Source organism: Pleurodeles waltl, chromosome 2_1 (genome assembly GCF_031143425.1).
Source record: "Pleurodeles waltl isolate 20211129_DDA chromosome 2_1, aPleWal1.hap1.20221129, whole genome shotgun sequence".
In the NCBI taxonomy this organism is placed as follows: domain Eukaryota; kingdom Metazoa; phylum Chordata; class Amphibia; order Caudata; family Salamandridae; genus Pleurodeles; species Pleurodeles waltl.
The window spans coordinates 130,704,019-130,720,633 of NC_090438.1; the positions used below are offsets into that span (position 1 = coordinate 130,704,019).

Here is a 16,615-nt window from a genome sequence, read left to right on the forward strand (position 1 = left end):
ATTACCCCTAGTGACTGACTGTATGGTTGCATGACCATGTTTCATCCAATTGCTATTTTTGTTTCGGTGCCCTCTAGGGGTTGTTTTGTACAGTCTAATGCTAAAAGTTTATTTCTGATAAAGGTTTTTATTGGGTTTACATGATGGTTGTATATGTTTTATTAATCTCTCCTTATTGCAGTTATGACCATGAGTCAGGCCAACGTAACATCCTTATTACGCTATGACTGTGTTAGGAATTGGGTCTCTAGTTGGTAGAGGTGTAAGCCCTTGTCCAAGTAGGGACCACAATCCTAGTCAGGGTAAGTCACAATACAATTCAAATTATGCGGTGCTCACCCTCTGGTAGCTTGGCACAGAGCAGGCATGCTTAACTTAGAAGGCAATGTGTAAAGTATTTGTGCAATAACTCATACAGCAACATAGTACAAACACAACAAAAAGTACTCCACACTAGTTTAGGAAAATAGATAATATTTATCTGAATAAAATGAGATAAAAATGACAAATCCAATATGCACAATTCGAGATATCACTTTTTAAAAGTTTAAATGAGTCTCAATCTTTAAGAATCAGTGGTTATATCCACGTAACACACAGTACCTGAGATGCATCAAAAATTACGACTCACGGGGCCGCAGGAGAGGAGATGCGTTGAATAATAAGGCACTGCGTTGTATTTTCTGCCACAGCACAGGCGACGTGTCGTTTTTTTCCACACTGCAAGATGATACATCGATTTCCAGCAGCGCAGCATTGGATACTCACTGCGATGTGGGGATATATTGATGCTCAGGGACGATGCAGTGAAAATCCTTGACACGCCAGTGGGGAGGAGCAGGCGATGAGTCAATCCGTTAGGGGGTGCAGCAATGTTTCAGCCACGAGGCAGGCATTGCATCGATTTCTGCAGGCATTGCTTGGATTTTTCCAATGCACTGGGGCTTTCTTCTCTTTGGTGGAGACTTTGTGGCCCTGAGACTTCAGAAAAGGAGGCAAGCTCAATCCAAGCCCTTGGAGAGCACTTGTGGGAAGGCAGAGTCCTTCTAGCCGAGTCAGGGGACAGCAGGCAGCAGGGCAACAAGCATGGCAGCTTTCCTTCTCAGCAAAGCAGAGAATATATATTAATAGATTATGTGCCAGACTTAACAAAAATACATTGCTTTAAAATTGATAGAATTCTGACTGTTCGTTACTGCTGACCCAAAATGTGACCCAAGAGTTGTTTTACTTTGAGTGGCCGAAGATCTTGGAATCACTGTTTTACTTGATGTTAATTTTTTTATGTCAACAATTTTTTGCATCAAACATTTTGTCTGTTTTTATGCCTGCATTTAGCGCACAGTGACGAGGCTTACTCTTGTCTCTTCCTCACTGCAGGATAAACGAACTGCGCTTCACTGGGCATGCTCTGCTGGACATACAGATATTGTTGATTTTCTGTTGGGATTGGGTGTACCTGTGAATGATAAAGATGATGTAAGTTTGTTTCTTACCTACCATGTTGCAAAAGCTTAATCACCACGCTTGTTCTTTACTATAACTCTCTTTAATTTTTATATTCTCGCTCATTTGTTTTATCGATGGATGGTACACTTTGTCATTGAATAATAGTGCGTTGCAATACTTATAGTCAAGGCACGTAGCCAAACTTTTGAAATGTCTATATATGCTGTTTCTGGCTGAGTGATGCGCATCTGCTGTTTACTTCGTCTTGCAGATATCTTAATCTCCAAATGTATTACGAATGGCTCTTTTTCTGATTACGTGTGAATTATTTCTGTTTTTGTGTTAACCTCATATTAGAAATAACTGTTTTATGGTGCTTGATACATACTGATTTGTTCCTAGGTTCTTGACTTATAGTTGTCATTATCACGCTACTCAATGGGATACATTATATTGCTTTTGGAACAATAAAAAGTTGAATTGACACACTATCCTTCTACAATATCAGAAGCCAGTCAGATAGTTTGTTGCATCAAAAGTTTTTGTGCTTCATCACTCCTGGGGGAACATTTCGTCTTAGTTGCTGGCCATGTTTTGTGGGTTTCTGAGCCAAAAGTGCGCAGTCAGACCAGTTCTGATTTGTAGAGTGTGTTGGCCTCAGACTACGGTTCTTATTTGTTTCTTTTACGAAAGGCGATGAGCACAATTCACCAGAAGGGCGATGAGTGAGCCTTGGCAAGGTAACCTACACTGGACAAATAGATTGGTCTGGAAATCTACACCCACCAGGTACACTAGTATCAGAGGAGGACAGCTGAAGCACAATATAGAGCACCGCCTCATTCAAGTGGAACTCTGATTTGACCAGATGTCACTGACATGCCACGCACACACACAACATAAAGGTACCCTATTTATGGGGACTGGATGGATTTTTAAATAAGGCACGCCAGTAGGCAGCGATACAGGTAAATAAGCTAGTGCCCCTAATCTAGAATCGCGTTGCCATCACCCTCAGTCACCATATTGCCTGGCCTTGTGAGGATGGCAACTACTCTGACTCAGAAAGGGAGTACACTTTAGATGTATAACTCACATTCGAGCTCAGCTCTAATCTTGACAAAACTCAGTTACAGCATGGAGCACCTCCAGTGTCTAGTTCCCTGGAAGATTACACAAGCTGTGCCAGACAAATGCACACTCATGTGAAGGCACTGCTTTTCAAAGCAATGGAGAGAACTTTGATTTCAACAGCAGCTGGCAGTGGTGACTGGGGTGAGCACTAGCTCAGACACAAGTGAGAGCACCATTTTGTGCAGCTCGTACACAGAGTAAAAAGCCATCGTTCACTATGACATTAAAAATGGCCACCATCCTTCTAGACTTCATTGTGACACTGCATTCGATCAGTTGCATTGTTATATAGAAAGATTCCTCTAAGTATAATGTGACCCATTTGTGTACTTTGTGGTATTCAAACTCCTGTACAATCTTCTTCCTTGTAAGGCCATTTGTCCAGTCAAGTGCTTTCTTAATAACTCTAGGAAGACTGCATTAGTCTTCCATTCCTCAATAGGCAGGAAATTGAGAACTATAAAATGCAATAATAGATGGCAGACGTGTGGTATAAAGTGGTGCAATTAAAAGTAGGTGAACTAATTTAATGGCTTACTTTTTCACCCTTTCAAATCCACTGAGATATTTCAAAATGAAATGCAGGCTGCACAAAATTGGGCATTTTAAAGATTACAATCCTTTGTCCTAATCACCACTCTCCCTTTAAAGCTTTCAAACTGCTACTGTATTTTGCACGCTGCATCCATACGTTTGTACATGAGTGATTTAACATTTTAAGACCCTCTATGGAGTTACTTAACCCGCACTTTCCTTGTAACCTGGTCTGCGTATTAGTGCGACACAGCAAAAGGACAACACCACATTGATCCCTTTTTATCTACCAGGACAGCAATTTTATATCTTCATAACATGAGCATATTATTTATTTAATTTGTGAAGTTCCTTCCTCAGCCTACCCTACACAGTACATCTTGGGGTGGCATTGAAATTTGTTGCGTGCAGTTTAACTTTTTTTTTTTAAAGGCATCGTTTTTCAAGTACCAAATAAATGTTTTATTTGATATTATAAGTACAATAGATACAGTGTTCAGGCAATTATAAATCATGCCCGTGATGGTGTAGCATCATAAATGACCCTGGTCCCCTTTCTAGCCTACCACACATTATTCGCTGAACTACGGCACAACAGGCTCATCATGGATACTAAGCCGGGCACGCATCCCCTACTACTTCTATTTCACATTATGGAAAACGACCACTGTCTGATCACATGGTTCACCTGCGCGTTAGCATACATCTCAAAAAACCCATAGGACCTGATCATACAGGCTATCGGTCATGCTCCACCACAAAAAGAAAGGGATAAAATCCTACTATAACCACGCAAGCTTCCTCGCAATGCGAAATTCCAAGATATTCAGCACAACATACTCTACAGATCATACTTCACGCGTGCCTGCACAAAATATATGGCACTGCCTCGAATTGTCCCAGATGTGGTACTCGAAATGCTGACATGGCCCATATGTTTTGGACTTCCCCAGAGGCAATGTCTATAAGTAGGAAGGTCACAGATGTTCTGGCAACCATCATGGGACAGGAGAACATGTGCACAATGGAAGCTAGCCTGTTGGGGTTGTACAAGTGTAGGAGGGTGGGGGTGCCATCAATCGTTTTATAATCTTGGCATTGCTGATAGCTCGGAGAACTGTCACAATGGAGTGGAAGAAGTCTAGCTTGCTAGAATTGCAGTACTGGTATGCGGCCACCCCGAAATGGGGCAAAGCCGAACCGTTTGCCCTCTGTAGGGAAGAAGTCCGGGGCTTGAGCAGGGTTCCCATTGCACTGGAGTGGGACACACTCCTTACTGAGCTGCAGGCATTCTCAGAGGGGTCCTGACGTCTCAGGACTGTTCAAAGTATGGGACGGCCACCATATTCCTATATGTTTTATGAACACACCCCCACCGTGTCCTCTGTCCGGATTCCAAGTCCCCTTTCTTCTATTTACAGGAAACCATGCCTGAAACCTGGCTATACACACATTTTGCTTCACTAATTAGGACAAGAAAGAGTATTTGTGGGACTCGCTAGCATGGGTTGTTGTACATAGTTATAATTTCTCTACTATTAAGTTTAACTTTGCTTGACATGACCTGCCAGTTGTGACTGTTTTAAAGTTTATGCCTGCAGTGTTTTGCACCACTGTCTCCTGTAGTATATGTTTTATTTCTTCATGATGTCTGGACCCTATGGGAACAGATAAAGTGATACTGTCCTTCATCTCCTCATGTGCTTAACATACATCTGTTTGTTAATCTCAAAATCAATAAAATTGGTTAAAAAATGGTTGGTGTAGCTTGGCAAAAGAAATATGCTACACGCTAATAGCAAATAATGACATTCTGCACTTATTTAGTTCTCAGCTGGTGAGACTTTACGTATTTGAAAAACATAACTACGCGTGACCTCTTGGCTCGACCTCAGCATTAGCAGGTTTACTATAAAGCTGACTGGGTCTGCTGCATGCAGTTCTCCACAGCCAATTTATTGTCTTCTACAAAAAATATGACCTCATCTCACCAATACGAAAATATATACATTAGCTGTCTGTTGAAAAGCAGAATCAAAAAATCTTCTTCCTGGCATACACAGCCATCACTTAAGTATATCTGTAATGGCAGATTGTTAAGAAGCATTAGAACCAACCCTTATTTTCTTGCCTTCAGAATTCTTCTACAAACTCATCTCTTCCGATTGTTGCTTTACTAGCTTAAGATAACTAATCCATCAACAAATCACTATATGTTCATTGAGTGTGTTACCATCATGTGTCAGTGTATCTTATGATTCCTGTTTTTGAATATGTTTAAGGGCACTGATCATGTTTGGTGCAGTAGCACCATAACAGATTAAATGTAGAAGAACCCAGTAAATATAAGGCATGTTTTGGTGGGATGGATAGATTTTAAGAGATATAATGTTCTTATGATCTCCTAAATAGTTTGATCCCATAACTTGATATTAATTTTAAGGGCTGGTGATTTGGTAATTGCTAATGCAGTGATTTTGGTATCTACATAGTCTTCAATGATTGTTGGAAAGGATAGTTAACATTCTTTGACATTTACAGAAATGTGTTAACTTTGGACTTTCATACCGCATCGTCTGATGGTATATCTAAATTCATTATGCCATTTCATATAGAGAGGTACTTAACTATTCACTTTTACATGACAAATGATAGTTTATATTACACATCTCCAACTGTGCTGGGTTTGCCACATAATTCTGTCAGAGATTAATGTAGCCTGATGGTGTTGTTTTTAGCAGGCCATACTAAGACTTTTGAAGATGTACTGCAATGTCCCCTATTCATCATAGATTCCACTCTGGAGACTGAACTACAGTCTCTATAGGCATTTTGTTAAGTGGTCAATACTGCTGCAGTCTTTCCAGGATTTGGATGAGATGAGACCTTTTCTGCTTGTGTACTATATGCTTTAGATGGCATTCCAACTTTGTGATTACCAAGTTGTTTGAACACCACTCGCGTGTTTTGAAGAAAAATTAACTTGACTAAATACATTTTTTTATAAAACACCATAGTAGAAACTCATGGACACCAGTATCAAACACCTGGGCCAGTAGATCTTGCTTTTAAGAACTATTGGCTTTGTCAGTGGTTTTTGTCATGGGGCACAGGATCCCAGTTGCTGTGCTGCATGACCAAAGAATTAAGAAACAGAAAACAAAGCTTCACACATCCGGATGCATCTATTTGTAGGCACGGGCACCTATAAATTGATGCAGCTGCCTTTCTTTAAAAAAAAGTGGTGGAGAAAACAGGACGGGGGAGAAGCTTCATGGGGAGGAACCCACATGGGGGACGAGAGACAGAAACAAATCAGGTGGTGCAGGTAGGGTGGAAGAATAACAAGGAGGGGGGCATAGATGATTGGGTTAGAAGGACATAAGAAAACAACATGCAGCTGGTGCAGCGAAAGCACAAGGACAAGACGGCAACATAGAAGGTGTGGTGGAGAAGCACACAGGCCAATTAGAAACTTAGACCGATGTGGGGGAGGAGAGAGCTGGAAAATGTATGCACTCTTGTAGAGGGCTTAAGGATAATGAAAAAAAGTAACACCTGATAAAAGCAAGCAGTGGAAGAACACAATAATGCATCCATGCCTCAGGGGTTGGACAGACGGAAGAAGAGGAAGGAACGCCTACACAGGGATTAATAGGAAGCTAGCAAACAAGAGTAATAATGAAGCCAACCATTTGTAAACAGTGGGTATACTGTAGGCTAACAAATTGTCTCACAGACAGCACATGAACTGAGTCAGAATTAAAAAAAGAAATGATTTTCAACAGTTCTTAAAATGATGGAAATTGATCAAAAGCTTGATTTCTTCTGCAGCTTCACTTGCATGGAGGATTTGGAAGGAGACAGAAAATAACAAAAGCCTAAAGGCAAAATAAACTGTCCATGGAGAAGGATTAGATTGATCTCCTGAATTTTTAAAATTACTTGATAATTAAGAGAAATCTGAGCAAATCATCTATATTTATCAATCTGCTTGAAAGTCAGGAAGGCCAGAGGTAGTTTGCTACAAAAAATGTATATCATCAGGAGGACTGGAAATAACAAATAGACCCAGTGGGATCTTCTATCTCTCTCACCCCTTGAAAACGACAGAGGGAGATGAAGGAAAAGGTGGAAATATGAGGTAGACGATGAAGCTGAATAAGGAGGATTGAAGAACGAGGGATAGTAATGTGTACATAACCCTCATTTACCAGAGTCTACGCTTCGCCTCTGTGGAAGAGGCAGTGTGCTGTTGTAAAGCAACAGTAACATGTGGAAATATTAATACTTTTAGATTTTTGCCTTCACATTCATGTGCCAGTTGCAGGTTTTGGTCTGAATACCTGCAGTGCTGTAACCTTGCAATCACTGGCCTACTAGGTGCTCCTGGTGCTGGTAGTCTAGCTGGTCCCGATGGGCACATTCCAAGGCAAAGAAGCGTGACAGGCTGCTGAGGCCACCCGTTTCCTGAACCGGCTCTTCAAGTATGTGACCATGCATTTACCTTCAACTTGATTGTACAACCATACAAGTCTAATATTATTTTAGCTGCTTGCCCTCCAGATATCAAACCCGTTCAGTTGGACCGTCCATCTGCTTTCTAAGATGCTCTGTGATGGTCTTGATTTCTGCAACTTCCATTTCCATTTTACTGATGCATTCTGCCATTTTTTGTTGGATATTGTAAAGTATGTTAACATCCACCCCTGTGTCTGTTTTAGTGTCTAGCACATCTCCTGTGTGTAGGAAGCTGGGTTCAGGTTGCATTAGCCTCCCCCCCCCTTTTTAAACTGGTTTTTGATACAACTCTGACTGAAGTGCACTGGGTTCCTGCTAACAAGGTCCTCAGTGCTAGGGTTCGTTCCCCAAAATAAGACACCTGGTCACTTGATCCCCAAGAGGCCAGGCCCTTTAGCACCTCTGCAAGTCCCTAATAAATGGTACCTCTGGTACCTGGGACATGGGTACTGAAGAGGGGCCCTCAGAGCTGCAGCACAACTTGTGCCACTGAGGGATCCACCACTAACCTTGTGCCAGACTGCTGTTGCAGGCTGCGTGACAAGGTGCTCCATAATGGTGAAAATAGGGCATGACACGCAGACTGTGTGCCATGTCCCCTAAACGCCGTATATAATATTTGTAAGTCACCCCTACAGCAGGCCTTTCAGCCCTAAGGCAGGGTGCATTGTATTACATGTGTGCCTGCTGTGTATTTGAAGATTCTTAGACATAGTAAATGAAGAGGGAAGTCATTTTAAGTACATTTGCTGGACACTGGTCAGTACGAGTTCCCCAACTACATGATGGCTTCACTGAAAATAGGGATGTTTGGTACCAAACATCTCATATTAAAAAGTCCTTGCTGACCGAGGGCATCTTAGAGGTGCCCCTGCAAAGCTACTGACAGCTGGTGAGCTCACTGACTAGTTCTAACCAGTCTGCCACGAACAGACGAGAATCTGACTGCCATGGGAGAGAGCCTTTGCTCTCTGGAGGTCAGAAACAAAGCCTACTTGGGCAAGGGTGTTACACACCCCTCCCACAGGGTGACTGCATTCCAAGGCAGGGAGCATCAGAGGAGCCCACTGCCCTTGGTATGCAGAACCAGCTTTCCTCAGAGGAGGATGCTGACCCCTGGTGCCCCAGGGCCCACCTGGCACCTCAACAGGCAGAACAATTAGCTATGCAGGTGGCGTGTTGACTTTCGAGGCTGGACACACCCCTAGGTGGCCAGCCTGGAATGAACCCAGCCTCAGGAATTCTTCCACCTTGTGTGTGGTGGAATTACGAATTCTGGGACAGGTGGATGCCCACTCCCCAAAGGAAGCGGTCATTTAGAGGGTGTAGTGACCCCCAAGGGTAGGTAGCCCTTTGGCTACTGCTCTTCACTCCCCTTAACACCCCCTGTTTAGGAGACCCCCCTCGATACCAGATTGTAGGGAAGTGCCCTCTTTCTTGGCATGGTTACCCTCATGTTCTGCCTGTTGTCAGTGTGTTTGACTGTGTCCACTGGGATCCTGCTACGCAGGAACCCAGTGGTTATGCTCTCTGTGGTTATGCTAAATGTTGGTAACTGTACCTTTGTCTTCCCACATTTGGCATACTGCCCCCCCCCCCCTTGTAAGTCCCTAATATGTGGTACCCAGGGCATAGGGGTACCAGGGTATTCCTATGAGCTGCAGAAGTTATTTTGCCACCCATAGGGAGCCCATGCAAAAGGTTCTGCAGGCCTGCCATTGCAGTCTGTGTGAAACAGGTGCATGCACCCATTGTCACTATAGCTCACTGCACCAAGTCACTTTAAGTCACCCCTATGGTAGCCCCTGTCAGCCCAGAGGGTAGGGTGCAGGTACCTGGGTGTGAGGGCACCCCTGCACTAGCACAGGTGCCCCCACAAACTCCAGTTCCATTTTCCTGGCCTTCGTGACTGCGGGGACGCCATTTTACCCATGTACTGGACATAGGTCACTACCTATGTCCAGCTACATAATGATTGGTATCAAACATGTCAGAATTATACCTCAATACTGTTGCCAGTATTGGAAGTATGATTCCATGCACTTTGGGGGGCTCCTTAGAGGACCCCCATTATTGCTACCACCAGTCTTACAGGGTTTTCTAGGAAGCCCAAGCTGCTGCCACTCCTCAGACAGGTTTCTGCCCTCCTGCTGCTTGATCTAATCAAGCCCAGGAAGACAAAACAAAGGATTTCCTTTGGGAGAGGAAGGTAACACTCTCTCCCTTTGGAAATGGGCGTGACTGGCTTGGGAGGGGTAGCCTCCCCAAGCAACTGGTATGGTTTGAAGGGCACATTTGGTGCCCTCCGTGCATAAACCAGTCCACACTGGTTCAGGGACTCTTGTGCGAAACTGGACAATGGAAAGGGGAGGGACCACTCCCCTGTCCATCACCACCCCAGGGGTGGTGCTCAGAGCTCCTCCAGAGGGTCCATTTTTTCTGCCATCTTGTTTCCAAGGTTGGCAGGGAACTCTAGGAGCATCTGAGTGGCCAAGCTAAGCAGGTGACATCAGAGCCCCCTCCGGATAGGTGCTTACCTGGCTAGGTGACCAATCCCCCCTTTCAGGGATATTTAGGGTCTCTCTCTTGGGTGGGTCCTCAGATTCAGCTTGCAAGATTCCAGCAGAACTCCGCTTCAACCTCTACTTCGATTTCTGTCTTCTGGAACTGCGACTGGAACCTCCAGGACCCAACAAACTGCTTCTGCAACATTGTTTCCAGGGCTCCTGCCAGCAACTGCAACATTTCCACCGACTGTGAATCCACTCAGGGTGGCGTGTCTTCAGTTTGCACTAGAAGAAAGAGGGAATCTCCCTTTGAGTGAAGGAGTCACTCCCCTACATCCGCAGGCACCTGCTGCAACGATGACTGGCTGCGTGGATCTTCCCTCATCTTGAGCTACATGGATCCTGCATCATTGGTGGTGGTGGGGAGTAGTCCTCTTGGTCCTCTCTGCCAGCTGTCCAAGTTTGGTGGAGGAAAGCCCTTGCCTTCCCACTCAGGACAGTACCCCAATGCACCTTGCCTCTGCTTCTGTGGGGGCTCTGTGTCGCTGAGGGTCCCCTGTGACTCCCCCTCCTGGGCTGAGTCCTCATGGGCCTTGCTGCACCACTTTTCCACTAATTACGAGTTTGCCTTTGCCAAGAGTTGTTGTTGGAATTCCTGCACCCATCTGCATAATTCACTCCAGCGTGGGACATCTTCTGCATCCATCAGGAACTGTTCTCCGGCTCAAGGGCTGCAGTACTGACCTGTTCTTCCTCACCGTCGGCCAACTCTTGTACGTACAGCTAGGTGGGTAGTAGCTCCTACTCATCCTGGACTCCACTGTGACTTTTGAAATTGGTCCCCTCTCTCCACAGGTCTTCTTCTCCAACAATCCACTGCTGGTGTCTTGCAGTCTTGTCTGGGTGTCTTCTTTTTCTTTTCGTTGTGTGGTTTGGGGAAATTCCAGTGATTAACCCTGCTTTTCTGGTCGCTGGGGGGTACTGTGTTACCTCTGTGGTTTTCTGGTACTCCAAGCTCCCATCTACACATTCAACTTACCTAAATGGGAATCCTGTGTTCGCATTCCATTTTTTTAGTATATGGTTTGGGCTCCCCCTAAGGTCACTATTGTATATCTACATTTGCACTGTTTTCTAACCTTTCCTATGCCTATTACTGTTTATTAGTGTATTACTTACTTCCTTGTTGGTGGGTTGCCCTTCTAGTATTTTGTGGTATTGCGTTTCAAAAATAAAGTACCTTTATTTTTGTACAACTGAGTGTTTTCCTTCATGTGTGTAAGTGTTGTGTAACTACAGTGGTTTTGCATGAGCTTTGCATGTCTCCTAGATAAACCTTGGCTGCTCATCCACAGCTACCTCTAGAGAGCCTGGCTTCTAGACACTTCACTAAGAGGGGATACTTGGACCTGGTATAAGGTGCAAGTACCATTGGCACACACCAGGCCAGCTTCCTATGCAGATCCTCAGATCTTTGTTGAACACAAAAGAAGGAGTGGACAAGAATCCTGCTGAACTCGAGAACTGAGGAGCACGCCTGATTTGGTGCTATTTCTGCCAGCCTGCCTGCTGCACCCGACCCTTGAGGAGCAACTGACCTTTCCTGCCGCTGCAACCTCCAAGAAACAGGGAGAGCTGCCAGCGCTTTGAAAATCGCCAATAATTACTCCCTTGGAGCAGAGGTGTTGCTTCATTGCATCTGCAGGCACCCAAAGACAGAACTATGAGGAACAGGGCCGCCAAAAACCAGACGTCTGACTGCCCCACTGCACCTGAGCCACTTAGCCTGAGCTGAAGTGGGCCATCGGTGCCAGCGTGGCTACTAGGCCCTCCAGAGACAAAGCCCACCCGAGCTTGCCCTCTGTGGAATTTGCAACAGCATCTGCAGCCTACTTCAGCAGACCCCCCTGCAACTGTGAGTGAGCAGGAGTCAAGGACCCGATGCCCCAGGACACCTGTGCACCCGTCCGCCCAGGACTGAGGAGAAGAGAACCAAGGGTGACCCCATGTGAGATCTGAGCCCACTTGTTGGCCTGGTCGGACTGGACTCCCAGTCCATGCCTACAGACTGTTTCTCTGGACCCCTCCTGTAACTGTGAGCAACTCCCGCACTGGACCATATGCCAGAAGACACTACTGCATCCGAGCCCCACAGAGAAATGGACCATCTGATAGAGACTTCCAGCTGCAGATTCCTTACCTTAGAATTTCCTGGCGTCCGCTTGGAATCTGGAATTTTTGCTGAGCAGTACGCTGCGCGCGCAGTTGGGTAGCGCTGTTCACATCTGCATGGCATCGTCGGTCGTTAGAGCTGTCTGTGACGTCACGGTTGCCTATAAACACCACCCTGGCACACGTACTTCAGTTCTTTTACTTCCACGCAGATCCGGAATTGTACTTGGGGAAGAGGCACAGGAAGAAGTCCAAGATGACTTTACCCTGCCCATTGACCAACAAGGCAACGTGGGAACGTTGACGTTCCAGACCCGGTCCCACGGAACTGATGCCAAGGCCGACTTTGAGTCCCCCCCGCCTCTTCCTGGGAGTCAAAGCGATCCCCGCTCTACTCAAAGAGTTTTACGAGGCCATTCATCTTGTATTCAAGCGGGCTGCTACTGCTGGTGCGTCCTCAGGCCCTGTGGGGTTGGTAGTGGCCCCATCAGATTCCATGCCGAGGCTTCTGCCTCAGCTCCAGTGGGGCCCTTTGATCCGATACTGGATCCGGAACGACACCGAGTACACACAGTCAGCCTCCTCCAGCGTCGTTCCTCGCCACCGGCGCCCACTGGTAGTGCAAGCCCCATCTTCATACCTGATGAGCCGGAACAACGTCGTACTATGCTGATTCCGACTTTGATGGCACCGACAGGGGCCAGATCATTGCCTTAGTCTTATTATGAGCAAGTAGGAATAGGTGAGGAATGGGAATGGTCTCAGGATCCTATAGAGTATGATTTGGAGCAAATGGACTGGTATGAGGAAGTAGGGGAAGCCAGTGGACTGGACTGGACACCCCTCCAGATGCTGGCATGCTCTCACCTCCTACGGTGGCTACAGAGGAGGGAGCCTCGTATGCTATGGGGGTGCGTAGGGCAGCTGAGTTCTTGGACCTGGATTTGCCTACAGTGCCCGTCAGGGCTAACCTCCTGACTGAGGTGCTTCAGCCAGGGATTTCCACATTGGAACCAATGTTACCCTTTAACGAAGCCCTCATTGATGTCCTGCTGGGGACGTGGTCTAAACCCAGCACAGGGGCTCCTGTAAATAGGACAATTGGCCACTGCCATCGCCCAGCTCCAAATGATCCTAGTTTTCTCACCCAACACCCCACCCTGGAGAGGTTGGTGATCCAGGCCTCCACTTCCCATGGTGCCTTCCCTTCTGCTCCCCCAGATAGGGAATCCAAGAGGCTGGACCAGCCTGGGAAGAAAATGTTTTTTCCTCCAGCGTGGTATTGAGGTCTATAAATACCTCATGCCTATTGGGCCATTTTTCCCATACTTTATGGGATACAGATGCCCAGGTGCTGCCCCAAGTCCCAGAGGGTGTGCAGGACTCTATCACACAAGCTGGTAAAGATGGATGAGATGCAGTGCAGTTTACAATAAGGTGTGGTTTGGATGCGACTGACTCGCTGGGTAGGGCGATTTTTATCAACGGCGGCCCTTCGTCGCCATGCCTGGCTACGTACATCTGGCTTTTCGGGGGATGTCCAGGCAAAACGTATGAAAATGCCGTTTGATGGCTCGCGCCTATTTGGTGAAAAGGCAGATTTGGCGCTAAAACGCTTCAAGGATTCTTGGGCTACAGCCAGGTCCTTGGGCATCTCAGCGTCTCCCCACAGCAGTCTTTCTTTGAAGGCTTCGGAAGGGGCAAGGTACCACACCATCCACAAACAGTACTGTCCACCGTCGGGTCAACATTCTGTGCGAAGACGAGGTCATGGTATCTTCAGACCCAGAGGATCTGGCCAGAAGTCGGCCACCACCCAGCCCCTTCTCCTCCACAGCGCCCAAGTCTTCCTAGTATGATTCTGCAAGACCACACGCGTCCAGTTGGAGGGAGGATTCAATTTCATCTTCCTCACTGGTGGTCCATAACATCGGGACAAATGGGTCTAGCAGATCATACAGAAGGGCTATTCCCTCACCTTCCAGTCTTTCCCTCCCTCTATGCCTCCATTAAAAGTACAGCTGAGGGAGGATCATTTAATCATGCTCAGCAAGGAAATTGTGGCCCTCTTGGCCAAGGAAGCCATAGAAAGTGTCCTGATGTCCGAGGTAGGTGGTGGTTGTTATTCCTGCTACTTTCTGATTCCCAAAAAGAACAAGGGTCTTTGCCCCGTTCTGGATTTACGGGATATCAATCTCTTCCTCGAAAAGGAGAAATTCAAGATGCTCACTCTTGCTCAGGTCTTGTCTGCCCTGGACCAAGGAGACTGGTAGCGTTGGACTTGCAGGATGCGTATTTTCACATCCCCATCCTCCCTTCCCATAGGCGTTACTTACAGTTCAAGGTGGGCCACAAGCACTTTCAGTTTACTGTGCTTACTTTCGGTCTCATCAGTGCCCCTTGGGTGTTCACAGAAGCGATGGCGGTAGTAGGAGTTCATCTGCACAGGTTAGGGATTTCAGTCTTCCCCCATCTCGGTGACAGGCTGTTGAAGGCTCCTACGCCCCAGGCTCTCGTCACCCACCTTCGGACTACAGCAAACCTGCATTCGCTGGGGTTCACTATAAACGTACCAACGTCACACCTGACTCCCTCTCTGGAGCTCCCTTTCATTGGAGCTGTTCTGGACACAGTGCAGTTTTGGGCTTATCCTCCCGAGCAGCAAGTCGAGGATATTCAGGTCATAATACCGATGTTTCGGTCTCTATCCTCGATTTTAGTGAGACAGAATCTGAGGCTGCCAGGCCTCATGGCCTCCAGCATCCTGTTAAGCAAGCATGCCAGATGTCATATGAGGGCTGTGCATTGGGACCTGAAGTTCCAGTGCGCACAGCATCAGGGGAATCTTACCGACATGGTTCAGATCTCGGAGGGAACTGCGAAAGACCTGCAGTGGTGGTTAGTGAACTGCGATTGGGTCAGAGGCCGATTCCTCTCCCTTCCCCAGCCATTTGTCACAGTAGTGGCAGATGCGTCCCTTCTAGGATGGGGTGGGGGGCATCTGGGAGAGGTGGAGATCAGAGGTCCGGACTTCATATCAACTTGCTGGGGCTCCGAGCGATCGGACTGCCATTGAAACATTTCTTCCTGTTTGTAAACGGGAAGATAGTGCAGATGTTCATGGACAACACTATGCAGTGTGGTACTGCAAGAAGCAGCCGTGGACCCTTTGTCAAGAGGCTCTACGTCTCTGGACATGCCTGGAACAGCAGGGCATAGCCCTGGTGGGTCAACACCTGGCAGGTTCTCTGAAAGCCCGGGCAGACAAACACAGCCGTCGATGCCTAGCGGATCACGAATGGTGTATCCACCTGGAGATGGCCCAAGGACTCTTTCAGCAGTGGGGAGAGCCTTGGTTAGATCTGTTCGTCTCCGCAGAGAAAGCGCAGTGTCAGCAGTATTTCCAGGGTGGCAATCGCTCGCGACGCTTTACGCCGCGAGTGCAGTTCCGTCCTCCTGTACACTTTTCCTCCCCTACCACTTCTGCCCAGAGTTCTCAGGAAGATCAAGAACGACCAGGCCAAAGTAATCCTAGTGGCTCCGGATTGGGCACGGAGAGTCTGGTATACTGAGCTTCTGAAAATGAGCATCGATCCACCCATCAGACTGCCTCTTCGGGAGGCTCTTCTGTTGCAACAGCAGGGGAAGATTCTCCACCCCAACCTGTCAACTCTGCGCCTTCAGGCATGGAGATTGAGCTGCGATAGGTGATGGCCTTTGACCGGCCTCCCGAAGTCTGTAAAGTTTATTTTGGCAGCCAGACGTCCAAACGGTATACTCCTGCCATTGCAAATGCTTGGTGTAGCATTGTGCAGAAAGATCTATTTATCCTCTTTCTGATGTCCTTCTTTGTGTCCTATCGCACAGCAGGGTTCTGCCTTGGGTACTCTCAAAGGCTATCTTTTCCCCCTTCTTGGCGTTCCTTCGGCTGCCTGATCCGCCTTCACTTTTCAAGCCTCGTATTGTACATAGATTTCTTAAAGGGCTTGTACATATGTTTCCCCCTATGCTCTTTGTTATGCCTCAATGGGACTTAAATCTGGTCCTCCCTTTTCTCATGTGTGCTCCTTTCGAGCCCTTAAACAATTGTCCATAACTATCAAGACAGCCTTCTTAGTGGTGATAACATCCGCCTGGAGGTTGAGTGAGATGCAAGTTCTTTCATCTAAGCCACCGTATCTCACCATGTACCCAGATAAGATGGTTCCCAGAACACATGCTTCTTTCCTTCCCAGTGTGGTGACCCCACTTCATCTGGGTCAGAATATCACCCTGCCCACCTTCTTTGCTCCACTGTA

At 46.8% G+C, this 16,615-nt stretch overlaps 1 protein-coding gene across 2 annotated transcripts in view; it reads left to right on the plus strand.

The window, feature by feature from the left end:
- The window catches only part of PSMD10 (proteasome 26S subunit, non-ATPase 10), a 45,919-nt gene that overhangs the window by 2,301 nt on the left and 27,003 nt on the right, over window positions 1-16,615 (plus strand). Inside the window, exon 2 of one of the 2 annotated variants that reach the window (XM_069211596.1) lies at window positions 1,381-1,479. The exons of the other annotated variant lie outside the window; for it this stretch is intronic. Within the exon in view, the coding sequence (XP_069067697.1) occupies window positions 1,381-1,479 (99 nt within the window). The remainder of the gene's footprint in view (window positions 1-1,380; window positions 1,480-16,615) is intronic. 2 annotated transcript variants of the gene reach the window in all.